General features: G+C 37.0%; 7 protein-coding genes, 1 non-coding gene and 1 pseudogene across 21 annotated transcripts; 4 read left to right on the forward strand and 5 right to left on the reverse strand.

Annotated features, from left to right (window-relative positions):
• Positions 1-133: 133 nt before the first annotated feature.
• LOC104761583 (sodium/hydrogen exchanger 4) lies at positions 134-4,885 on the reverse strand. Of its 12 annotated transcripts, none has more exons than XR_015588134.1 (17): positions 4,603-4,885; positions 4,389-4,507; positions 4,191-4,288; positions 4,050-4,109; positions 3,905-3,951; positions 3,628-3,822; positions 3,501-3,547; positions 3,307-3,373; positions 3,064-3,164; positions 2,876-2,977; positions 2,578-2,722; positions 2,390-2,452; positions 2,202-2,285; positions 1,807-2,106; positions 1,334-1,421; positions 956-1,242; positions 134-576 (listed from the first exon to the last, which is right to left on the reverse strand). XR_015588134.1 is itself a non-coding variant. In XM_087497480.1 (15 exons), exons 1-14 carry the CDS (start codon positions 4,771-4,773, stop codon positions 1,807-1,809), a joined length of 1,599 nt encoding a protein of 532 aa, XP_087353606.1. In that variant the 5' UTR covers positions 4,774-4,885; the 3' UTR covers positions 1,490-1,637. The 12 variants fall into 12 exon arrangements, 1 of the variants encoding a protein (XP_087353606.1); XR_015588129.1 differs by having other exon boundaries at positions 134-620; XR_015588135.1 differs by having other exon boundaries at positions 956-1,248.
• On the forward strand, positions 272-732 carry LOC104761585 (putative lipid-transfer protein DIR1 pseudogene; annotated as a pseudogene). Its single transcript, XR_015588140.1, has 2 exons — positions 272-581; positions 681-732. The product of XR_015588140.1 is annotated as a putative lipid-transfer protein DIR1 pseudogene (transcript).
• On the forward strand, positions 903-1,564 carry LOC104761584 (putative lipid-transfer protein DIR1). Its single transcript, XM_010484690.3, has 2 exons — positions 903-1,257; positions 1,365-1,564. The coding sequence occupies exons 1-2, from the start codon at positions 903-905 to the stop codon at positions 1,376-1,378; spliced, it is 369 nt and encodes a 122-aa protein (XP_010482992.1). The 3' UTR covers positions 1,379-1,564.
• Positions 4,886-5,547: 662 nt separating the features above from the next.
• Positions 5,548-10,140, forward strand: SVL1 (SHV3-like 1). Its single transcript, XM_010484692.3, has 9 exons — positions 5,548-6,253; positions 6,509-6,802; positions 7,041-7,156; positions 7,256-7,754; positions 7,870-7,908; positions 8,015-8,299; positions 8,716-8,861; positions 8,966-9,452; positions 9,544-10,140. Exons 1-9 carry the CDS (start codon positions 6,106-6,108, stop codon positions 9,837-9,839), a joined length of 2,310 nt encoding a protein of 769 aa, XP_010482994.1. The 5' UTR covers positions 5,548-6,105; the 3' UTR covers positions 9,840-10,140.
• Positions 10,141-10,745: 605 nt separating this feature from the next.
• LOC104761587 (protein GAMETE EXPRESSED 1) lies at positions 10,746-13,995 on the reverse strand. Its single transcript, XM_010484693.3, has 7 exons — positions 13,926-13,995; positions 12,717-13,272; positions 12,033-12,620; positions 11,826-11,952; positions 11,561-11,747; positions 11,321-11,465; positions 10,746-11,226 (listed from the first exon to the last, which is right to left on the reverse strand). Exons 2-7 carry the CDS (start codon positions 13,199-13,201, stop codon positions 10,965-10,967), a joined length of 1,794 nt encoding a protein of 597 aa, XP_010482995.2. The 5' UTR covers positions 13,202-13,272; positions 13,926-13,995; the 3' UTR covers positions 10,746-10,964.
• Positions 13,996-14,149: 154 nt separating this feature from the next.
• Positions 14,150-16,698, forward strand: LOC104761588 (beta-1,2-xylosyltransferase). The gene is made up of 3 exons (XM_010484694.2): positions 14,150-15,140; positions 15,414-15,563; positions 15,746-16,698. The coding sequence occupies exons 1-3, from the start codon at positions 14,427-14,429 to the stop codon at positions 16,496-16,498; spliced, it is 1,617 nt and encodes a 538-aa protein (XP_010482996.2). The 5' UTR covers positions 14,150-14,426; the 3' UTR covers positions 16,499-16,698.
• A 141-nt stretch (positions 16,699-16,839) lies between these two features.
• On the reverse strand, positions 16,840-16,912 carry TRNAA-AGC (transfer RNA alanine (anticodon AGC)). Its single transcript has one exon. It is a non-coding gene; the product is annotated as a tRNA-Ala (tRNA).
• A 3,400-nt stretch (positions 16,913-20,312) lies between these two features.
• On the reverse strand, positions 20,313-23,025 carry LOC104761590 (mitochondrial import inner membrane translocase subunit TIM22-3). Of its 2 annotated transcripts, none has more exons than XM_010484696.2 (5): positions 21,406-23,025; positions 21,071-21,135; positions 20,929-21,001; positions 20,791-20,844; positions 20,313-20,706 (listed from the first exon to the last, which is right to left on the reverse strand). In XM_010484696.2, the coding sequence occupies exons 1-5, from the start codon at positions 21,590-21,592 to the stop codon at positions 20,456-20,458; spliced, it is 630 nt and encodes a 209-aa protein (XP_010482998.2). In that variant the 5' UTR covers positions 21,593-23,025; the 3' UTR covers positions 20,313-20,455. The 2 variants fall into 2 exon arrangements, with proteins under 2 accessions (XP_010482998.2, XP_087353610.1); XM_087497484.1 differs by having other exon boundaries at positions 21,085-21,135; positions 21,406-21,599.
• LOC147923015 (uncharacterized) lies at positions 22,299-22,994 on the reverse strand. Its single transcript, XM_087497869.1, has one exon. It carries the CDS (start codon positions 22,992-22,994, stop codon positions 22,299-22,301), a length of 696 nt encoding a protein of 231 aa, XP_087353995.1.
• Positions 23,026-23,232: the final 207 nt, after the last annotated feature.

Genomic DNA, 23,232 nt, shown 5'->3' on the forward strand with positions numbered 1-23,232 from the left:
ACATGACAAGAGGGAAGTCTATTGATTAACGAGGACAAGACTCGATGAAACGACCAAAAGCCATCAGACCTATATCTCACCAAAAGTCTCCCACATTTGTCTGTTTGTTTACACGTTTAACTCATACAGCAACTTAAAAAAAAACCGTGACTCCACGCTTTTACTAGCTCCCACTTAACGTTAACGTTGCTATATAATAAGCTCATTACATTTGAGAGTTTCACAAATCAAAATAGAGTTGACAGGGAGTGAAGATAAGAAAAAAGAGAGAATGGGTAAGAACAACACCATAATCCTCTTGCAATTTGCTGTTCTCGCGATAGTTTTAACAATGGTGAAAGAAGCTACAAGCATTCCCATTTGCAACATCGACACAAACGACTTGGAGAAATGCCGTGCAGCCGTCACTGGAAACAACCCTCCAGCTCCTGGACCGGACTGCTGCGCAGTGGCCAGATCCGCTAATCTACAATTCCTTTGCCCGTACAAGCCTTATCTCTCCAGTTTCGGGATTAACCCATCTAAGGTCAGGCCTCTTCTAGCCAAGTGTGGTATAAACAGTCCTCCCTCCTGTTTCTAAGGTAAGCAATCAGAGTAACCGCAGGATTTTACTGTTCTTTCTGTTAAAAGAGAGGAAATCTTACCATAAGCTCCCACATGTGTCTGTTTGCAATTTGCAGACCTTTCAACTTAAAGGACGACTTACTACAAAAGACTTTAAGAGTCTTCAACCCATAACATACGCTAGCTTTCACTCAAAAGACGACTTAACTACCATTTCAACTTTAGTGACGACTTGACTACAAAAGACTAGAGACTCTTCAACCCATGTCATACGACCTTTCTAGCTTCCACCTTAGCATTAATTTGTTTATAAAAAAGTTAACAAATTTAAGGGTTCCATGGTATTAGTCAAGAGAGAGGTAGACAAAGAGAGAATGGAAAAGAATAATACCAGATCCTTTCTGAAATTTGCAGCTCTTGCAATAGTTTTGGCTGCCTTGGTATTGATGGAAAAGCCTACGAGCATTCCAGCATGTAACATCAACGCAAATTATTTGGAGAATTGCCGTCCAGCCGTCACTGGAGACAACCCGCCGTCTCCAAGCAAAGAATGCTGTCTAGTCCTCCAAGCAGCCAATCTGGAATGCATCTGCAGATCCAAGTCTTACCTCCCCGTTTTAGGGGTATACCCGTCTAAAGTACAGGATCTTCTGAGCAAATGTGGCGTTACAACAATCCCTACAGCTTGCCAAGGTAAATCAAAGTACCATGGAACTATTAGAAACTGGTAGATTAGTAGGATCCGGATATTAAGTAAAGAAAGACTCACGTTTATTTTGTTCTTTTTTCTGTAAACGCAGCTTCAAAGAACTGAGTTGGAGATAGACCGTCTGAATTTGCTTGATCTTGTCCTGCAACTGATCTGAAGTCTCTTATTTACAATATATCTTTAAAGTTCTGATCCGAATAAATCACAGACTTGCAATGATCTTCAATCACTTTATGTATATAGAAGAACCATATACATTAACGAAAACGTTGAAATATTGTTTTATAGCTACATTAACTATCCTACTTTCTTGATTATCCAAAAAAACTAAACTCATCATGTCCTTCCCGCGGAGGTCTCAAAACTATTCTGAAAAAGAAAAACAGAGAATCGTTCGCTTATCATGATGAATATTGTAAGCATCTCTACCCGGACGTACTTATAAATTCGGTTACACATTCTTGATCAGCCGAGGTGCCTTTGCTGCAAATTATATTTTGAGTAGTAACTTGTAGTAATAATAGAGGGCATACCTAGCATTCTGGTTGGTTTTCTCGACGAGGTCCACCGAAGATAGGCCTCATGTATTTGTCATCGAACTTTCTCCAGTAGCGGTGAATGGTGTACACAGGTTGTTCCATCAGAAGGGAGATACTATCTTTAGCTCTATTGAAGTTTGTGGAAGCAGACTCGTCAAACGAAAGAAGAGGAAGCGTCGCATCTTCCTTCGGGGAACCTGGCTCAGTGCGGTTACCTCTATTTCCCGTGTTGTTGTGACTTGCATCATGAGGAAGCAGATAGTTAACAAGTGGCTTTGTGAGGAAACCAAAGACCTGTTTCGTCACATGGCAAAGAAAGTCTTTTGATCTTTAAGCGGGTAGAAAACTTTGAGCAGGGCCACATACTAAGGAAGTTTTATTTGTTTTACCAGTGTAGTAAAGAGGACAACAATAGTGGTGTTGGTGACCATGGCAGCATTCACAGGATCCAACGTAACTCCGGAGTATGTGAACTTGCCACATCAAACATATACCAAAATGAGATATAATGGAAACGTTACTAATATAATGTAAAAGAAATATTGTAGAGATCATATGAATGTGCAAACAGAAAAACCTGCTTGAAAGCCAGAGCAATTGAGACAGCACCCCGCATAAGCCCCGCCCACCAAATGATCACCTTTAAAGTATACAAAGAGCGAACTTTACAACAGAAACTTTGCCATTCTCAGGTCATTCATTCTAAGATTTTGAGCCGAGCTGTAATGCTTCTGAAAATAAAACTGAAAGAAGCAAAGGCTAAACCTGATGCTTAAATGTGATAGACTCGTTTCTTTCAGTGTGTCTATTCATGAAATTTGTTAAGACTGAGAGCGGAAACACAAATGCTACTCGTCCAAGCAATACGAATGCGGTTATGACACTAGAGACACCAAGAGTACCCCCAACACTGCAAGAAGATGATTTATATTATTTCTTTATAAGGAAGAGATTTCAGCACTTGCATGTCATCACCACAGCTTAAGAAACATGATGAAGAAATAGACGAGGTTCATATCATAATGCTGTGTTTTGTTTTGACAGAACGTCCTAAACGCTATACCTTAAGCTGCTTGTCTTCCACTTTGTAACATCAAGAGCATCTGTTCCAACATACAAAAATATGAATGTCTCCGCAATAAAGGACATCATCGCAAAAACATGCCTGAAAAATAGAGATGAACAGTCAGACAAAAGCAATTCCTGCAAATTGAGTTTCAGAGAAATTAATATAACTGTCTGAAACATTGCCTGGAAGTGATTCTTGAACTTTCTGTCACGTTATATGATGCATAATGCGACATTAAAACACCACAGAAGAAGACAGTGAGAATCCCGCTTAATGAGAAGAGCTGCAAGAGAACAAGAACATAGAGTTAAAACATAAAAATGCTGAATTTTAAAATCCAAATGAACACTTAAAAAGTATGAGTCCAGTCTTTGATTCAAGTTGATTTTTAACTAGTGGTCTATTGCAGTAATGGAGTATATTACCTCAGCCAACATATATGAAAGGTAAGCCATCAAAACCATGATCGCCAGTTCGCGTGTTGTTGAATGTCTGTGAGCAACCATATAATTAACGAAATCAGCATAAAGGCACATTTGAAGCATGCAACTGAACTTATTGACAGCAATCAAATTAAGGTTGAGATGACAAATTTTCAAGTTTAGTGTACTATTATTACCTTCCAAAATACAAGGTTTTAAGGACAAAAGCTGTTACTAGCCCCACCTGCAAGACATTCAGGTTTCTAAGAAAACTCATGATATGCTTCAAACAGAGTAAAAAAATACGCATACTCAATAGCTTACAGCAATTCCGAGAATTGTGCTTGTGGAGAAGAGGTACAAAAAGTTTCCAAACACTTGCAGAGCAGTCCAACCGTTGAGGCTTTCAAAGTGAATCTTTTGCACGGCATTGAACAGTACTACTGAAGTTGCATCATTCACCACTCCTTCTCCAAAGACTAAGCTGTATAGCAATGGTGTTTCATCTTGATGAAGAATCTGTAAAAGTTAAGATGCAATGTTAAAACATAAACAAGCTTGAAAAGGAGTGGTAAGACAAATAATCTTTTAAATCAAGAACCTGTAGAGTGCAAACAGTATCAGTGGACGAGAATATCGTTCCGATGGCTGAATCAAGACAAGAAATCATCCACTCATAAATTGGAAAGTAATAAACCATCTTAACAAAACGATGGAAAGAAACATAGTTCAGTGAGAAATGTCACCAAGATAGTCTCTAGCACTCAACCCCTTAAATCCCAACTTGGGGAACAGCCACCAAGTCCCTGGTTCAGATTATAAAATTGTTAACAGCAAATTTGGAAACACATGGTCAATTCAAGTCATACAAGGATGAATTCTTTTACCAAACGAAATAATGACAGTAGAGATGAAAACACCAATCACCCCAAAGGACATGATGGTTAAAAAGTTGTGAAAAAACTTCTTTTTCTTGACTTGGAATCTGCACCACAAACCAAACAATAAAAAATCATCACTCAAGTCTCTCCATCAACAACACAAGATAGTAACTCAAAACGAGAGTAAGCTAGCAGCTTGCTTACCCAGCATTGAAAATAATAGGAGGAAGAAGGTAAATGAAGAAGAGCTCTTCATCAAACACCAAAATATGAGAACTTTTTCCTTTACTAATAAGCAAAATCACAGTCCCTGATACTGCTCCCTGGTTACAACAAAAACAAAAGCCCAAAAAGCTCAAAACTTTGTGTAACCTCAAATCGAAAAAAAAAATGCAATTTTTATTTTAAGAAGACTTACGACTAAAATGGCGGTAATGGATTCATTGACCCATCGGTTCTCTTCAAGCAAGTGGCCGATAACTAAACAGAGACAGAGAATAGCTATGAAAACTGAGATTGGTATCACCTGAGGATGTTCAGCTGCCAGCTCATTCGTCGTCCATAAAAACTCTGTAATTCCAACACCCATTTTTCACAAAACTTCGTCGATGTTGATTCGTTAACAAACCCTAATCGCAAAACCAAAACAAGGCACAGAGAACGATAGAGACAGAGAGAGAGAGGGGAGAGAGTGAAGTGAGAGATTTGAACTGCGATGAAGAAGGCGGTCGTTACAGGTGGCGAGGAGACGAAAGACACGTGGCATGTTTCCCAGTGTCACCAGACTGAGTAAACGTGAGGCTTTTTGGAATTATACGGCACCGTGGGCTTTTATTAAGGCCCAAAACTAAATGTTAATAATTAAAGTTTGCAATATTCATCATTTTTTTTTCTTTTTTTCTAAAGAACTATTCTTGCTGCGATTCACAAGATCATCAAGTTCACTGTATAACCAGTAAACCGTCTATAGTTTTGCTAAAACCAAGACTGGTTAAGTCACGCACGGCAGCAGAACGTGACCGTTTCGTTTAGCGCGTATTGGGATGATGGGATGATGTGATGGTGACGGGTGAATCTTGTTGCTATCCTTTAGTTTCAATCGATCTTCCACTCCACCGCCATCAGCAGTTGAGCACCAACCAAGAAAGCAAAAAAAATCACTAGCCTATAACATTACATAACATGGCCTCATATCCATATTTTTTTTATATGGTGGTACAACACAAAAGTTGATACAGGTGTATCGCAATTGCATGCATTATATAGTGTGTACATGCTTGTTGTTTATAGCTGGTTTTGGAAATAAGTAGTAGGTCGTTTATAATGGAAAATATAAAGTAGGTCTTAGTATTTAATGTAGAACGCATTTCTTTTATTTAATTTTATTAAAAATTCTAGAACATTATATATGCCTAATTATTGGTTTCTACTTTCTACAACTTTTTTTTCTTCTACTTTCTACAACTTTAATCAAAATAAAAAATATTCTCTAATTTAAAATTGTGACGTATAACTAAAAAAAAATTATTAAATAGTTGCATGGAATTTAAACTCTTTTTTCTAAAGAGAAACTCAAAGTTTTTTCACTCCCAAAAATTTTCTGTCTGAATACGAAAACATAATTCTAGTTATTTTTTTTGGCAGCTAATTAGAGATTTATTACTAAAAACACACACATTTTAGACTTTTTAGTTGATATGTTCTTTCAAGCAAACATGTCAAAAAAAAAAAAATGAAAAAGTACAATAAAGGTCTTTTTGTTTTCCCTTTTTTAAAATAATCAACGATCAATATATATAAATTCGAATCCCAGAAACCAAAAAAAAGCTCTCTCTCTCTCTCTCTCTCTCTCTCTCTCTGAGTAAATCTCGTTTAGTCGAAGTTGGTGAAGTCGCCGCCGGGACAACTCTGGTGTACCGATATGACATACATGCGCTATAATCCAAATCCAACAATGCATGGTTTACAAGCTTCAAAGTTTCTACTTTTAGCTCTTCTTTTGATCCAGTTGCTGCTCTCTACTCAACTCGTTGCTCAAAGATCTAAAAGTCCATGGCAGACACTCACTGGTTAGTTCTCTTCTATCTTCATCTCCTTCTATTTCTCTTTTTTCTTTTTCTTTTTCTTTCAATGCCTTTTATTGTGAATTGAAGAAAACAGAACAAAAGGTGTTTCCTTTGTCACTGACTTTGATTCTTCAAATTTGGGGGTTTTTCTGAGCTTCATCTTTAGAAAAATCGAAGCTTTTTGTTGTTTTCATGGTTTTTTTATTTGCTATTTTGGTTCTGTTTTTGAATCTTTTCTTGATTTGTCTATTTTTGTAGGAGATGCTCCTCGTATCATTGCTCGTGGTGGGTTTTCTGGGTTGTTGCCAGATTCAAGTCTCGATGCTTACAGTTTTGTAGGGCAGACTAGTGTGCCTGATGCTGTTCTTTGGTGTGATTTGCAACTAACTAAAGATGCTTTTGGGATTTGCTTCCCTGATGTGAAGATGATGAATGCTTCCAATATTCAAGAAGTTTACCCTAAACGGACAAATTCTTACTTGCTTAATGGAGTCCCTACTCAAGATTGGTTCACCATTGATTTCAGTTTGAAGGATCTCACAAGCGTTTTCTGTAAGTTCAACGTCTCACTCTCACTGCATCTTTTTGATCTTGAGTGTACATTCTAATCCCTTGGACTATTGCATTTTCTAGTTTTAGAAATATCATATGTTTTAGGGGATAGTTTTCTGCACATTTGATCCAATCTTTATAGACTCAATTTGAGTTGAGAATAGTTAGATTTGCTTGATGTTGTTCATTAAGTTGTACCTTTCTTGTATTTTCATAGAAATCATTTTCACCTGTGCAGTGATCCGAGGAATATTATCACGATCAAATGCGTTTGATGGAAACAGTTACACGATATCAACAGTTCAAGATATAGCTACGCAGTTGAAACCCCAGAGTTTTTGGTTAAATGTTCAGGTAATTCGTATGTCAGTAATAAGTTTCTTGCTGTTTTCCTATTTTATGGTTGCAGTTTTAAATCTCAGCTCACTTTAACATGGCTTCTCTTTTATTCAGCACGATGCATTCTATGCGCAACACAATTTGAGCATAAGCAGCTTTCTGCTATCAGTTTCCAAAACTGTGACTATTAACTATCTCTCTTCCCCTGAGGTGAATTTCTTTCGGAATATTGGTAGCCGTTTTGGACGCAAGGGGCCAAAGTTTGTGTTCCGTTTTCTTGAGAAAGATGATGTTGAGGTGTCAACCAACCAAACCTATGGATCTCTTGCGGGGAACCTAACTTTCATCAAGACTTTTGCTTCAGGAATTCTTGTTCCCAAGTCTTACATATGGCCGGTTGAAAGCCAATACTTGCTTCCCCATACATCTGTTGTTCAAGATGCTCACAAAGCAGGATTAGAAGTATATGCATCAGGTTTTGCAAACGATTTTGATATTGCATACAACTACAGTTTTGATCCATTGGCTGAGTACTTATCTTTCGTGGACAATGGGGATTTCTCCGTGGATGGCTTGCTATCTGATTTTCCACTAACCGCATCTTCGGCTGTTGGTAAGTAAATCCCTTTCTTCTGTATCACATTCACTTATTATATATTTGTTCTAGTATTGCTAGAGAAACTACAACCACTCAAGTTAAACCATTCTTCACTTTTCTTATTCCTCAGACTGCTTCTCCCATCTTGGAACTAATGCTTCGACACAAGGTATGTGAAGAGTTGTTCATATGTGTTTTACTGGCTACATTATTACTACCATGTCACAGTAACTAACGGTTTAAATTTTTCATCTTCTATATGGTTCATGTCACAGTGGATTTTCTTGTTATATCCAAAAATGGAGCAAGTGGAGACTACCCTGGCTGTACTGACTTGGCCTATTCAAAGGCTATCAAAGATGGTGCTGATGTTATAGATTGTTCTCTTCAAATGTCATCAGACGGGATTCCGTTTTGCTTAACTTCAATTAATCTTGGGGAGAGCACAAACGTTGTCCAAAGTCCTTTCAGAAACCGCTCTGCAACTGTTCCTGAGCTCAATTCACTTGCTGGGATATACAGCTTTAATCTGGCATGGTCTGAGATTCAGACCTTAAGACGTAAGATTTCCTCATAATTTACTAAGTTTGTCTTCTCCTTTTGGCATTCTCACTCTAGGCAGTGTGTTGGTCTGGTAGATCCTTGAAACCTTTCTTTCATGTTTGAGCACCTATGTTCCTATTAGACCTGATGATAATAATTAAGGGAAGAGAGAAGCTCCAAAAGTGTTCTTCGGATAACCGAGTTAGCTGCACAATACTTCTTTTAGGGTGTCCGCAACAGATTATTATTCGTCTTCTAGTTATTTAGGGGTTACAAGTAGATGCAAAATAGTGTTTTGTTGCAACTTCATACGTCCCTTGATAAGAAAAACGTAATATGTCTGTTATTATTTGTTGACGTATATGCATCTATCTCAAAACCAGTCTTATCTTTTAGATGTCATTGAATATGCTCTTTCCCCATCTGTCTGCAGCTGCCATTGAAAACCCCTACAACAAGGACTTCAACTTGTTTAGGAATCCAAGGGAGAGAAGTTCCGGGAAGCTTGTTTCACTTTCTGATTTCTTGAACTTGGCAAAGAACTCAAGCACTCTCGTCGGCGTTTTGATCAGTGTGGAGGTAAGTTCTACAATCACTTTTAGACTTTTATCGATTTATTAGCATAAACATGATCTTCCTCATTTACTGTAATGGTTACAACGATTATGATTTGCTGGCTTCAGAATGCATCTTACCTGCGAGAGAAGCAAGGGCTGGACGCTGTTAAAGCAACTCTCGATTCACTCACGGAAGCTGGTTACAGCAACAAGACAACAACCACAAGAGTAATGATTCAGTCAACTAACAGCTCAGTCTTGGTCGACTTCAAGAAACAGAGCCGGTATGAGACAGTATACAAAGTGGAAGAAGCCATCCGCGATATCCTAGACTCTGCAATAGAAGACATCAAAAAATTTGCAGACGCTATTGTCATCACAAAAAAATCAGTTTTCCCAAGCAGCCCAAGTTTCACCACTGGACAAACCAATCTAGTGGAAAGGCTACAGAAGCTTAAGCTTCCCGTTTATGTTGAAGTGTTCCGGAATGAGTTTGTTTCTCAACCATATGATTTCTTCTCTGATGCAACCGTAGAGATAAACTCGCATGTTACTGGAGCTGGTGTCAATGGAGCCATCACTGAGTTCCCTCTCACAGCCGCAAGATACAAAAGTAAAGTGAAAACCAAAAGAATGGCTTAAAAAGGTTTACTGTTTCCCATAACGTTTTAAAATTTTTGATTGTTTTTGATGTTCTTTCTCAGGGAACACGTGCTTGACCCGCAAAGACCCACCTCCTTACATGATCCCAGTTCAGCCTGGTGGCCTCTTAACCATCGTAAGTCCTGCTTCTTTACCTCCAGCCGAAGCACCAAACCCAGTTTTCACAGATGCTGATGTCACCGAACCACCATTACCTCCGGTCACAGCCAGAGCCCCAACCACCACCCCTGGACCTCAAACAACAGGTGAAAAAGCTCCCAACGGACAAACCCGAGTCACTCTATCTCTTCTCCTCTCTGCATTTGCTACGGTTATCGCCTCTCTTCTACTTATGTGATCACACTGATCCGATCACCCGCACCGCTAGGATTTTCTTTGTGAGGTTTGACTCAGTCCTCATAACTTTTTTTCTTCCTCCTAACAGTTCTTGGGGATTCTTTAAAGTGATGGGTTTCTGTTGGGGTTTTGTCTGTTCATATTCTTTCTTTTATCTTTGTTAATTTAAAAACTCTTGGACGTAAATTTGTATGATTGGGGGGTTCCATTTGTTGTTGTAACATTATTCACTGTAACGTTCTTAAAAACTCTTTCTTGTGTGTGCACCATTATAGTTTTTATGAAGACTTTATGTTCTTTCAGCACATCACACACACACAGTATAATATTGGTGTCTTAAACGTAAAGAGTTTAGACTAATTACGGGATCCAAATAAAATAAACTGGGCTTTTTAGTCTAAGCCCTTATGACGTGAGACCAATTAAAAACTAATTCAACACATATCTTGAGATCCTCCGATGAAGACGGAGATTTTCTGGGGATGTTTCTTTGTGATCATTGGTTCTGTTTCTTTCTTCGGAATCGTCTTTGCAATAGCCATGGCGTCGAATGATAAGCACTACTACTGTTTCTTGGTTCCTTTAACTCTACCGGTTATAATGGTTGCTGTGTACTTTCATTGGCTTAGCATGAAGCTCTTCAAGCACGCCTGATCTGATTCGTCCATCGATTAACAAAGTAAGGCAAGGATGTGAATCTCGGATTCAATTGAGACTATTCATGGTTTCATTCTAGGGTTTGATGTATGTATTTGGATTAAATTAGATAATTTCGGTGCTTACTGCAATAATTAAAGAATACATTATTAGTATACAGATGAAGAGCTTCTTTGAAATGTATTGCATTGAGAGTAATGATGCTAAAATCGAATTTTGTAATGCTGTTTACTAGTGGATAACAATGTTGTTTTGTGGATTGATTGATATGGAGCAATGAATATGGGATTGGGAAATTGCAAAACCTTCTCCACAAGTTCAAACTCACATATATATATATATATATATATATATGCATTTTTGTATCTAAAGTAGTAGTCAAGGCATGTAGGATACATAATATCATAATACATTATTACAACAACACAATAGCATACAATTATATAGAGTCAAAAGACTTTGCTGCCGTCTACCGCGGACGCAAGTTATACACTCTTCTAGTCATCGTCATAGAAGTAATATCCGGTTTGTTCTTGATCACTTGTGGAGTTTTAAAATCAGCATCTCCAAGATTTTCATAATCATCAGTTAGATCTGTATCGATCCAAGATGTCCAGTCTACCTCGCTCTCTGTATCTTCTTCATCCCACGAGATCTCTCTCTTGCTTACCATGTTATTAACTTTGTCAACTAATCCTAACAAGATCTGGTGGTTTAGTACGTCATAGTCCCTGCAAATTCAGACAGGAGGAGTATAAGATCAGTTTCTGAGTTTTTGGTTTGTTAAAAACATATCCTGTTTTTTAGCATTTTAATTAGTCATACCTGTATGTGAAAACAGAATGAAGAAGCTGAGCTGATGCAAGAACAGCGAATAAAGACCTCAAAAGGTTTATAATCCATGCTTGACGTTCTGCATCATTTACATAGCGTAAACTTGCCACTTCTAATGCTAAGGTAACGCACAAACCTGTATCAGCCAAATGAAAAAGGTCTGTTAAAACGAGTGTATTCCACTGTTATAAATATAGTATGAGGAAAGAGATTTGGAATTATGAGACTTACCAATGTAAAGCCTTGGCCTTATGATATAAGTTTGCTTTGTACTTGTAAACATGTAGATGACAAAGATTGACAAGAAGTAGATGAAGAAGGCTTTAATCACTCGGGACTCGAGAAGCATCGCATTGTGCAAAGCAAACAACTTATCCAAAGCCACAAACATGTTTGCCTGTTTTGCCTCAAACGCTACCTGAAAAAAAAACAAATTGTTAAAAATAAAAAATTGATTATGTGTTTAAAGTATTGTGTAAAGGTTTAGAGGACTGACCTGAGCTTCCAACATTGATTTTGAATTTTCATACAGATGATCATGAACCTCCTGAAGCTTTTCTTGCCGCTTTGCAAGATCTTCCTGTGGCTCCTGACTAAATTCCTTCAACCGTTGCAATGTATTCCTGCAAAAGTTGCAGCAAAAGTTAGAAAAAAAAAGTCTTGCCTTTGAAGGTAAAACTGCTCTAATGTAATTGATACTTACCTACTCTCTTGCAGTGCCTCAGACTGAAACCGAGTAAGAAATTGAATACCGTCAAGTGCCACGGATTGGCCATCTAAAAGCTTCTGTTGTTTATCCAACGAGCTACCAGCCTTAACTCCAATGTCATCAGTTTTACTCTGCAAATCATTCATTCTAGTTGATAGGTTTTCTCCAAGTACACTTATTTCCCCTTCCATCTGCTTTGTATCACTTTTCAACTTATCAACTCCTTCCTGGATGTTAGTATACGCATTACTGAACATCTCCATTACATCTTTCAAGGTTTCTTTCATCTTCACTTGACCGTTCATTAGCTCCATCTGTGATTCTGCAATACTCTTTTGTTCTTGATATATTTCTGCAGTTTGTTGAGACAGTTCACTCATACGAGTTTCTATGGTGTTTGTAACCTGAGCCACGTTTTGAACCCGAGCATCTATTGACCCTAGAGAATCATGAATCAAGCTCGAGCTCTGCATTAAAGAATCAGATTTACTCTCCAAGATATCCAATTTATCTTCTGTATTCTGAGCTGAAGTCTTCAGCTCATTCACAAGTCTCTCTATCTCGTTCTTGAACGCGTAACTCCTGCCATACAAAAAAAAGAAAAGAAAGAAGCAAATTAGGAATCCAATTCGCAAATCAAAAAGTAATAAAATCTCATCTTTGAGAGAGTCATCTTACTGTAATTGTTGGCAGATGGTGTTGGTCTCAAGCATGAACTCGAGATAGATCTTATGCTCATGATCATCAAGCTTCTTAAGGCAACTCATCATCGTTGAATCATCACTACAAGTTGGAAAAGCAGGTCTCCCAGAGTCTTTAAAAAAGCAATCGCTTAAATGCCAAGCAAACCTCTTTCTCTTTTCTTCTGTGGCAATTGTTTCTCTGCAGCCAGAGAAGAGGTGTCTATAAGCATTTTGCCAGCAACTGTTTGGACCAACAAGCTTGTTTTTAGCGTCTTCAAGGACACGAACCGCCTTCTGGTCACTGAAAACTTCAATGGAGAAATCGGGGTTGGATCTCTGATGAGACGACCTAGAGTAAGAAGAAGAGTCTGTCTTTTCCGATGAAGAAGAAGAGAACCATCCCCAACTGTGGCATGATAAGGGATAATCTAAAAGTAAAATCAATAGAAACAGAAGAAAACTTCTACTCAAACGATCCATTTAATCGAGTTTTTTTTTTGTTTGTTTCTCTTCTGATCTTCTTCTTCTGTAGGAGATGTGTGATCGATCACCTAGAAAATAACAAAAGAGAGAAGATTATTACGTTACAAGAGTTGTGAATACATATATATATAAGAAAAACTTGGAGCGCAAGAAAAGGAAACCCCTTGAACTTCTGATTAGATAAATGGAAATTTATCTTTTTAACAAATCAAATTGCAAATTAAAAAAAGAAGAAAATAAAACACATTTAAAATCTTCGTTCAACGTATTTCAGGAAAAAAAAACTATCTAAAATAAGGAAGAATCTGTGTATCAACTTTGCTTCCGTTTTCTGAGATTAATACATGCACTTAATTATAAGTTAATAGTATCAATAAAGATAAACGAACAACACAAAATTTCTTAAAAAATAAAATCGTAAAGAGAACAAGAAAACCACATGACCAAGGTCAAATTCAGAGTCGATATTGGGACAGAAAAAAAAAAAAAAAAACCTAAGGAAGAACAAAAAACAATCTAAATATAGTTATGTTACTTTGAATAAGAGAAGACTCTCAACCTCTTTTGTCACTCAATTTCATAACAGAGACTTGGCAAAACAAATCAATTACCAAAATAAACACGAAACGTAATTTCAACTTATAACAGATACAACCTTACGACATGATTCTAAACAGTATAGCAAGTAATTAAAGGATTATAGACCAAAACCAATGCTTACCAGAAAACAGAAGAATTTGCAGATTTTTTCTTGTTCTGTTTTGATTTAAGTCGGTGATTAGGATGAAAGTGAGAAAAAGTAACATGCACAGGTTCTTTTGACAAAAAGATGGAAACGTTTCGCGAACGTTTGGTTTACTTCCCGGTTTAATTATGATTTTAATTTTGGTCCGGTTCGGTCTAATTTGGATCTTGGTTTTTGTTTTTAGTCAAAAAAGAATGAATGGAATCTTCTGCTTTAATAAATCTCCACACTCACAAAAATTCCGATTCATCATCTTCACGTTTTTTTTTTTTTTTTAAATCCAGCAACTTTTCCGGTGAAACAGTCGATGAAGTCTCACCTGACTCTATACCTTTCACCGTTGATTGATTTGACTTCAGAATCGAGTCAGAAGAAATCGATGAAAATCTAAAAATAGAAAAGAGGTTTTTCAAAATTTGCTCGCTCTCTTACTCTTCAAAACCGCAAATCAAGGAGACGATAGAGAGAGAGAGAGAGATGAGTAAACGGAATCCGAAGATTCTGAAGATTTTTTTGTATATGTTACTTCTCAACTCTCTCTTTCTCATCATCTACTTTGTTTTTCACTCGTCGTCGTCTTCTTCTTCTTCTTCACCGGAGCAGCCGAATCCTCATATATCTTTGGTGCGATTTCACGTTTCAGTGAATAATAATCAATCAGCGATTCAGAAACCGTGGCCGATCTTACCTTCTTACCTCCCATGGACGCCGCCGCAGAGGAATCTACCAACTCGCTCTTGCGAAGGCTATTTCGGGAGTGGATTTACCAAGAGAGTTGACTTCCTTAAGCCGATGATAGGAGGAGAAGGAAGCTGGTTTCGATGTTTTTATAGCGAGACGTTACAGAGTTCGATTTGCGAAGGGAGGAATCTGAGGATGGTTCCGGATCGGATTGTTATGTCTAGAGGTGGTGAGAGGTTAGAGGAAGTTATGGGGAGGAGAGAGGAGGAAGAGCTTCCTGAGTTTCGAGATGGTGCGTTTGAGGTGGCGGAAGAGGTTTCTTCACGGTTAGGTTTTAAGAGACACCGCCGTATTGGTGGTGGAGGAGGTAATGATGTGATTTCTCGGCGGCTGGTGAATGATGAGTTGCTGAATGAATATGTTCAAGAAGGTGGTATTGGTAGACATACAATGAGGGGTTTGGTTGCTTCGATTCGTGCTGTTGACTCCAAAGATTTCGTTTGTGAAGAGGTTTGTTCACATCTTTTTGGCTCATTGGTATGTCTTGGTAGAATCTGCTAGTTAACAATTGTGTTTTGGTGAACAATGCATAATTGGAAAGTTCTTTATTGGATCTAAATTGTTTGGTACGAATTTGGAAGATGAAATCTTACTGTGCTTGGATTGAGAATATGAAAATTAATCTCTTCACTGGTTCATATTAGGTTGTGGTTTCTGAGTTTCTTTAAAACATATGTAACTCTCTTGCTGATTGATATTTGGTTTTGTTTTGGTTGGCCTCAGTGGGTGGAAGAACCAACCTTGCTTATTACTCGATTCGAGTACGCGAATCTCTTCCATACCGTGACAGATTGGTATAGCGCTTATGTTTCCTCTAGAGTCACCGGTTTGCCTAATCGACCACACGTTGTATTTGTTGATGGACACTGCACGGTATGCTCCTCTTCTTTTCCATGGTCATGAGTAGAGAAAGTCCAGTTTCATTTTCCCCAACTATCTTTAGGCTTGCAGTTGCTCTTGGTTTTAGGACGTGGATCTTTTATGTGTTTGTGGGTTTACTGAATAAAAAGAAATCTAGTAGGAGTTTCATTTCCATGTTGTGTACCCTTTTGCAGACACAGCTAGAAGAAACATGGACAGCTTTGTTTTCTGGAATCAGATACGCAAAGAATTTCACGAAACCGGTTTGTTTCCGCCATGCAATTCTTTCACCGCTGGGATATGAAACCGCGCTTTTCAAGGGCTTGACCGGAGATATAGATTGCAAGGGGGAATCAGCTCAAAATCTTTGGCAAAACCCGGACGATAAAAGGACCGCGAGGATATCAGAGTTTGGCGAAATGATCAGAGCAGCTTTTGGGTTCCCTGTCAACAGACACCGCTCATCGGAAAGACCGCCATCTTCATCATCATCCTCTGTTCATAATGTTCTCTTTGTCCGCCGTGAAGATTACTTAGCCCATCCTCGTCACGGCGGGAAAGTCCAGTCTCGGCTCATCAACGAGGAAGAAGTGTTTGACTCTTTGCACCATTGGGTCGCGTCTGGCTCCACCGGTCTGACCAAATGCGGGATTAACCTTGTGAATGGCTTGTTTGCACATATGTCGATGAAAGATCAAGTCCGAGCCATCCAAGACGCGTCAGTGATCATAGGAGCTCACGGAGCAGGACTGACTCACATTGTGTCTGCAACACCAAACACAACGATATTTGAGATTATAAGCGTCGAGTTTCAGAGACCTCATTTCGAGCTTATAGCTAAGTGGAAAGGTTTAGAGTATCACGCTATGCATCTGGCGAACTCACGTGCAGATCCAACTGCTGTGATTGAGAAGCTAAAGGAGATCATGAAGAGCCTTGGCTGCTAAAAACAAGAATTCGGGATAGTGAGTAAGTGAGTTCGTCGAACCTCTGGTGACCTGTGAGTTTGGAATATTTTGACACTTTTCTTTGTATCAATTTTTTTAGATGGGTTAATGATGTCAAGTTCTGTGTAAATTAGCTTTGCTTTTTGTACTAAACAGGCTTTCTAATGGTTATTTATATAAAAGTTCTCCTTTTTCTAAAACACTTTTGCATATATTCATTAAAAATATAGAAAGGAACGAAGGGAAGAATACAGAAGTGTTTTCTCAGCAATGTTAGACACGATCAAATGGAAACGAAAATAAAAGTCAGAAAAAGTCAAAAAAGAATAAAGTGAAAAAGATGGAGATACGGGGTATCGATCCCCGTACCTCTCGCATGCTAAGCGAGCGCTCTACCATCTGAGCTACATCCCCATTTGATTTATAGCTCCTTTATTAGCAATAATTAAAATAAGAACGAGTAATTCTTCAAATGTTATGTGAATCTTTGGTTAATAATTAACTTAACATATTACTATAATCACTAGCTTTAAACCCGCGGTACACCGCATATATATATATTTTTTATTTTGTTAGATATATTATATTTGTTAATGATTTGTCTTTCGTGTTTGGGTCAAAGAGTAAAATAAAATGTTTTATATATTTTGTGTGTGTATTGAATGAAAATCAAATATATTTTGTTTTTCTGTTCGGTTTTGATGCACGGTATATTTGACACAATCACACTTTCTTAAACTTTTATATCGTTTTGTCTATTATTTTTGTGTTTATTATGTTTATGTAATCTATATATGTCAAACGTATCAGCCCGCATCCATTTTAGCTTGTCTGATTTGTAATATGTATGGCCTTGCTACTACTCACATAGGCTTGCCCGCTAAACCCGCGACCCGCATAGGCTTATCTACTAAAACCCGCAATCCGTATAGACTTCTATGTGACTGTAAGACCCCTTCTAGTTGTTTAGGAATAAAAAATATTAAAATTGTGTTTTGAATGTTATGTTCAATAACCCTTGCTAATTCCAAGAGGAAAGACCTCTAAAGTATATTTAAAAATAATTAAAAGAAATCTAATTGTTTTTAAATATAAATTAATATTTTCCTATTTAAATTAATATATTTTATATTTCGTAAGTAATTTAGTTTTTATACATCAAAACTCTTTATAGTATCACATATATTACATTAGTGTCTTTACGACATTAATAACTTATAAGTTTTTATAGAAATAATGTTCCATTTGCAAATCTTTTGATATGAGATATGAGATATAATACTTACAACAATTTTTTTTTAAGAAAAACTCAAATTCCGATAATTAATGTACGTACATTATAAATTATTTTAAGATATTTAAACTATACATGAATCAAATATGTAATAATATTTTAGGATAACATTTATACTGCAACTTATCTTAACCTATTTACTCTAATTGTTTCTCTTAACAAGACAAAATAACTCATTTACTATTTGGGCCTTCAATTCTACACTAAAGCCTATACAACTTTCCTTCTTCCACCTTACGACACAACAACTCCCTTCTTCTTTTCTTCTTCTTTTCCATTTATTCTTAAGTTCTTATGACTCTTTTCTTATTCTTTCTTCTTGTAATTTCTCTTGTTTTCATACTTGATTCTATTGTGTAGGTCTAATCAAAGATGAGACTCCAACAAAATCACCCGATTCTGGTTGATCCGAGGTTCGTATCTAACCAATTCACAACTTCGTTTTATAATTTATGTGTTGATCTTCAAATTTAACCCAGTTCGCAATTCAAATAACATATACCTTTCGAATTGAACATCACCCAAAAATTTTGTGTAAATCTGATGACAATAATTTCCGATTATATACTGATAATCATGAAAAACCAAATTCAAAATTTGGGGTTTATACAATTTCAAAATCGAATATGAGTTTTGTAAGTTTGTTTTCGTTGAAGTAATCATCTCAAATAACTTAACTCAGGTTTTAATATGAATCAAAGAGACCTTAATTTCAAAATCTGTTTTTTTTAAAAGATGGAATGTTATCCCAAATTTACAAAGGGAATATGTTCAACTGATCTCCACTCTCCTGGAATGATCTTATTTCCACACCGGTTCATCAAGTCATTTTTCACGGAAGCGTGGATCTTTGTACCCTGAAATAACATTAGATTTGTTTAGTTTTATAAGAATATATACAAAATGGTGATAGTTTAAAAAAAAATCTTTATACTCACTTCACTTGAACGTCAGCGAATACCATGCCCAAGGTTTCACCAAATTTTGCTGTATACGTCTTCCAGGTATGAAGAATCCAAACTTGAACTTTCCATGAAGTCTTCTAAGGCTTAACATCTCAAAGGAATGCCAAGGCTGCAGCCATTGGCAATACTTTTTGTGTGTTAAGCGACTTTTAAAGGAGGAATGGTAAGTGTTTGATGATTTACAGAGTGAGTTTGATGATCATATTTATAGATGAATAGTAGTTTAGGTAAAAAAGTATGAATGTTAGTTTTTTGTGAAAGCAAAAAAACTTGGATACGCTTAACAGAAAAGGATAGTTTGCCAACTTAGAATGAATGATGGTTGATTTACGGGAAATATTCAATATATGACGAAAGATTTGAGCGTTGATTATGGAATTTTGGTTTATTGGATAGTTATGATTTTTATAGAAATAGAATCGAGATTTTGTGGTGATTAAGTTTTGAAGATTTCTTTTCATTGGTATATTCTTTCGATTATGTGTGAAACAACTAATGGGGAAGGCTTTTTTGGTGGTTTTCGTACAGGCCAAAACGACATTCACGTGAAGCCCAACAACGACATACAAACCGGGTTATAAGTGAAAGGACGCAGATCATTGTCGGGTCGGGTAATGTCGATTGTTGATTTCTGACAAAATTACCTTTCTCAATTTCAATAAACACTCTCCTTCATAACTAATTGAATGACAATTTTAGAAATTTTTGACAATTTTCGATTTTGTATTTCTCTTTTATATATATAGAGATTACAAAAAGATAACAAATTAAGCGATATTATAAAATGAGACAAAAAAAAAAAAAAAAAAAAAAAAACTTGAATGCATTAAAAAGCTTATGCATAGATTTAAGATTTGGCCCATCCACTAGTCTGAGTATCATCAATCAAGCCTTAGAACGCAAGTCAGCAAGAAAAAGGGAACAAGTGATGATGATGATAATGTGTAATGTCTATGTCATGATGATTATAATGATGATGATGGGAGAGAAAGAAAGTGAAACCATCTGAAAAGAAAATGAAGGAGGATCCACCATGGTTTTGTGTTATTAGTTACGGTTCTTCTCCAAATCACTTTGGTAAGAACTTAGAACCAAAGGATTGTTTATAAAGAGGCTAAAAAGGTTTGGTTTGATTGAATCACTTATAGGAGCTATTTTCTCAATCTGGATCATGTATCCATACAATACCTAAACCATTTAGAAAATGCAAATTGATTTGTCCCTGCATCTGCCTTTCACACTTATCACCACGACTTGTGGTCAATGAAAAATGTATAACGCCAAATCCTTCAAAATAATTAACTAGTGTAAAAATCGTTTGGTACACAAGATTAAATCAATCAACTAAACCCCAAATTTATTTCATTATTATTTCAAATCAAATTCTGTTTACAACTCGGGCGTTTTAAGAAAATTCATTAAAACAATAAAAATATCAAATACAAACAAAAACCACGCTAAAATTAACTTAGTTCACCTAATAATATCATCATACAAATATTTGAAATCCTAACAGAAGACCCACTAAATACCATTTGGAGGCGACACATAAAGATTGGGAAATTTTAACTAACATTTTCAAAATTAGTTCTGGACTTGGTCCTAGAAACTTTGTTATGAAAACAAATAAAGTTACAACTCTTTTCTCATTGGCTCATGCAACAATAAGCAAAAGAAGAAAAAGTAGGGAAAACAAAATCAACGAGCACGAGGAAATAATTCGAGCTTCTTTGGTTTCGTTAAGGAGTTGCAAAAAGAAGAGAAAGCTCCTTTGACTTCATTAGGGATCGGGAGAGCCAAGGAGAGCGGTAAATCATGATGGAGACTTTTGGTTTGATGTCTTAACGAAACAGAGTGAGCCAAAGCCGTTTGCCTTTTGTTGAGTCCTTCAAGGATGAAAGAGAAGGCACCAAAAGTGAGACAGCTCTGTAGCATTGCTTGTGGTTCACCTGCAAACACATGATCATAGAGAGTTATAGTTGTTAGCTCGACCAAAGTACATGATAATGAAGGGATACCAATTCAATTTTTACCAGGGAAACTAAGAGCAAGGCCAGTACAGCACCCAGCAACTCCAACATTTATGGCTGCAAAATGGAAGATATTAAAACAAATAAGCAAAGCCAATGCTACAAGTTGTAGGAGTGAGTAATAGTAGAAAAGAGTCTCACCATCATCTTTCCCTCGTATTTTCTTCAGAAGACAAACAACTAAACTGTGTATTCCAGATAAAACCGCAAAAGTCTAACAACAAATTTATTCAGTAAACAATATAATGAATAATAATCAATTCATAAGATCATTATTAGGCACCTTTGCAGACTGACCCGCATCCACAAATGATCCTTTAAACCCTTTCTTCCTAAACAATCCACCACCTGAAAACCCCAACTTATATATCTGTGTTAGATATATATGTATGGTTATGGTTCCATCATACAAAACAAGCACACACAATACTAAAAGCTAAGTTTGACTTCAAATACAAAGCCAAACTTGAGCAAGCAAATGCTCTATCACTATAAAAGCTACACCAATGAAGTCTAAACAGAAACTTCAAAGATCTACCAACACCTAAAGATTGTAAAGAGTCTTAATTTATCAACAACGGAGATAATTGAAAGAGAAAAATAGAAATCATCACCAACCATATCCAAATACAGAGCCCATGACGGCGCCGCTAGCTGCATCTCCGGCGAAACGTACGAGACAAACGGCGGGAGAAGGGATTACTAATGCTTTTGAAGAGTCATAATTAGTACTAACATCGTTAGCTTCATTGTTAGTCTTCGAATCGGAATGAAAACTCGCGTTTGCAGAATCCTCGGCCGCCATAGCTGATGAAAAGAAAAGAAAAAAAATACAACTTTTGCGTTTTCTACCTAATCTTCAAACAAACAAAAAAAACAGATTTTTGTTTTGTCTTCTTCTGGTTTGCTTTTTTTACAGTATGGGCCTCAAATTCGGCCCGCTTCTTTCACTAAGAAGAACCCACTAAAAGATGAGCAAAACAGCTGCTATTTTGAAGGACATTGACATTGATGGATGCAACAAGATTTAAAGACATAGTTACTGAAAATGTAAGATCCGGAGTAGTTCCAGTTCCATCTTCTTGTTGGAATTCTTATTTGTCATAGAGTGTCTATGAATCTCGTTCATCTTCGACAATCATATTATGCAGTATGAGACATGCTCTCATAATATATGCAATTTTACCCTTTGACCATAAAAGAGATGGATTTTTAATCATGGCGAATCTAGATTGCAGGACTGCAAATGCACGCTCAACATCTTTTCGTGCACCTTCTTGACGTTCTGCAAACAATCGATGTTTCGGGTGTTGTGGTTGTGGGATGGATTTAACAAATGTTGCCCATTCAGGGTAAATACCATCCGTCAGATAGTATGCCAAATTATACTCATTTCCGTTGACATAGTACGTAAGTTCGGGAGCTCGAGCGTAAATTATGTCATTAAATACTGGTGATTGATCAAGGACATTTAAATCGTTACAAGTACCTGGAGCTCCAAAAAATGAGTGTCATATCCAGAGATCTTGTGAAGCTACTGCCTCCAAAACAATTGTTGGCTTATCGGTGCCTCTTGAATACATTCCTTTCCAAGCGGTTGGGCAATTTTTCCACTTCCAGTGCATACAGTCAATGCTTCCAACCATCCCGGGAAAACCCCTCTGTTCTCCATAAAATAGTAGCCTTTGAAGATCCTCTGGTGTTGGTCGGCGCAGGTATTCAGTGCTAAACAAGTCAACTATCCCGACGACAAAATGTTCCAAACATTTACGAGCAGTACTGGCAGCAAGACGTATGTATTCGTCAACCGAGTCTGATGCAGTCCCATATGCTAAAAGTCGAATTGCTGCAGTACATTGTTGTAGGGGTGATAGACCATTCCGGAAGGTTGCATCCCTTTTTGGCTTAAAATATGGAACTTCTTCACTGAGACGATTCACAATACGCAAGAACAACGGCTTGTTCATTCGAAACCGTCGCCGGAAGTGGTGAGCATTGTAAGTCGGATTATCAGAAAAATAATCGTTCCACAAACGTTCATGTCCTTCTTCTCGTTTTCTATCGATATATGCATGTGGTTTCCTTTCGACCAGAATTTCCTCTTCGACAGCTTCAAACTGGTTATTAAATTTCTCTTGAAAGTATTGGTTTAAACTATCGTTATTGGGATCATAATGGTAGTGAAAATTGTTGGAAGAAGATGCCATAACAGGATTGAGAAAGAAAATGTCTTTGGTTAGAGAAAGAAAATGGTTTGATTTGCAATAAGATGAGTAAAAGAGAGAAGGTGAACAAAAGAAAGAAGAGTGTATGATTTGATCTTGTTCTCTACTCATATATATTGAACTTTCGGACAGAAAAGAGAAGAGACAAATTGGTGTGAACTTATTTCTTGTGAACTTGGTGCATGTGAGTGTTAACTTGGTGCATGTGAACAATCGGACA

Source organism: Camelina sativa, chromosome 18 (genome assembly GCF_030686135.1).
Source record: "Camelina sativa cultivar CO46 ecotype springtype chromosome 18, ASM3068613v1".
Classification (NCBI taxonomy): Eukaryota; Viridiplantae; Streptophyta; class Magnoliopsida; order Brassicales; family Brassicaceae; genus Camelina; species Camelina sativa.

Excerpts from the sequence above, each read along its gene's own strand:
- SVL1 (XM_010484692.3), top strand. The coding sequence starts at position 6,106 with ATGACATACATGCGCTATAATCCAAATCCAACAATGCATGGTTTACAA. Across the intron at positions 7,157-7,255 it reads GTTTTTGGTTAAATGTTCAG|CACGATGCATTCTATGCGCA; the intron begins GTAATTCGTATG and ends TCTTTTATTCAG. Across the intron at positions 8,862-8,965 it reads GCGTTTTGATCAGTGTGGAG|AATGCATCTTACCTGCGAGA; the intron begins GTAAGTTCTACA and ends TGCTGGCTTCAG.
- LOC104761588 (XM_010484694.2), top strand. The coding sequence starts at position 14,427 with ATGAGTAAACGGAATCCGAAGATTCTGAAGATTTTTTTGTATATGTTA. Across the intron at positions 15,141-15,413 it reads AAGATTTCGTTTGTGAAGAG|TGGGTGGAAGAACCAACCTT; the intron begins GTTTGTTCACAT and ends GGTTGGCCTCAG. Across the intron at positions 15,564-15,745 it reads TTGTTGATGGACACTGCACG|ACACAGCTAGAAGAAACATG; the intron begins GTATGCTCCTCT and ends ACCCTTTTGCAG.
- LOC104761583 (XM_087497480.1), bottom strand. The coding sequence starts at position 4,773 with ATGGGTGTTGGAATTACAGAGTTTTTATGGACGACGAATGAGCTGGCA. Across the intron at positions 2,723-2,875 it reads TGGAAGACAAGCAGCTTAAG|TGTTGGGGGTACTCTTGGTG; the intron begins GTATAGCGTTTA and ends ATCTTCTTGCAG. Across the intron at positions 2,286-2,389 it reads TTGCTCTGGCTTTCAAGCAG|TTCACATACTCCGGAGTTAC; the intron begins GTTTTTCTGTTT and ends TGATGTGGCAAG.
- LOC104761584 (XM_010484690.3), top strand. The coding sequence starts at position 903 with ATGGTATTAGTCAAGAGAGAGGTAGACAAAGAGAGAATGGAAAAGAAT.
- LOC104761590 (XM_010484696.2), bottom strand. The coding sequence starts at position 21,592 with ATGGCGGCCGAGGATTCTGCAAACGCGAGTTTTCATTCCGATTCGAAG. Across the intron at positions 21,136-21,405 it reads GGGCTCTGTATTTGGATATG|GTGGTGGATTGTTTAGGAAG; the intron begins GTTGGTGATGAT and ends TGGGGTTTTCAG. Across the intron at positions 21,002-21,070 it reads ATGCGGGTCAGTCTGCAAAG|ACTTTTGCGGTTTTATCTGG; the intron begins GTGCCTAATAAT and ends ATTTGTTGTTAG.
- LOC147923015 (XM_087497869.1), bottom strand. The coding sequence starts at position 22,994 with ATGGCATCTTCTTCCAACAATTTTCACTACCATTATGATCCCAATAAC.
- LOC104761587 (XM_010484693.3), bottom strand. The coding sequence starts at position 13,201 with ATGGATCGTTTGAGTAGAAGTTTTCTTCTGTTTCTATTGATTTTACTT. Across the intron at positions 12,621-12,716 it reads ACCATCTGCCAACAATTACA|GAGTTACGCGTTCAAGAACG; the intron begins GTAAGATGACTC and ends TTTGTATGGCAG. Across the intron at positions 11,748-11,825 it reads AATCAATGTTGGAAGCTCAG|GTAGCGTTTGAGGCAAAACA; the intron begins GTCAGTCCTCTA and ends TTTTTTTTTCAG.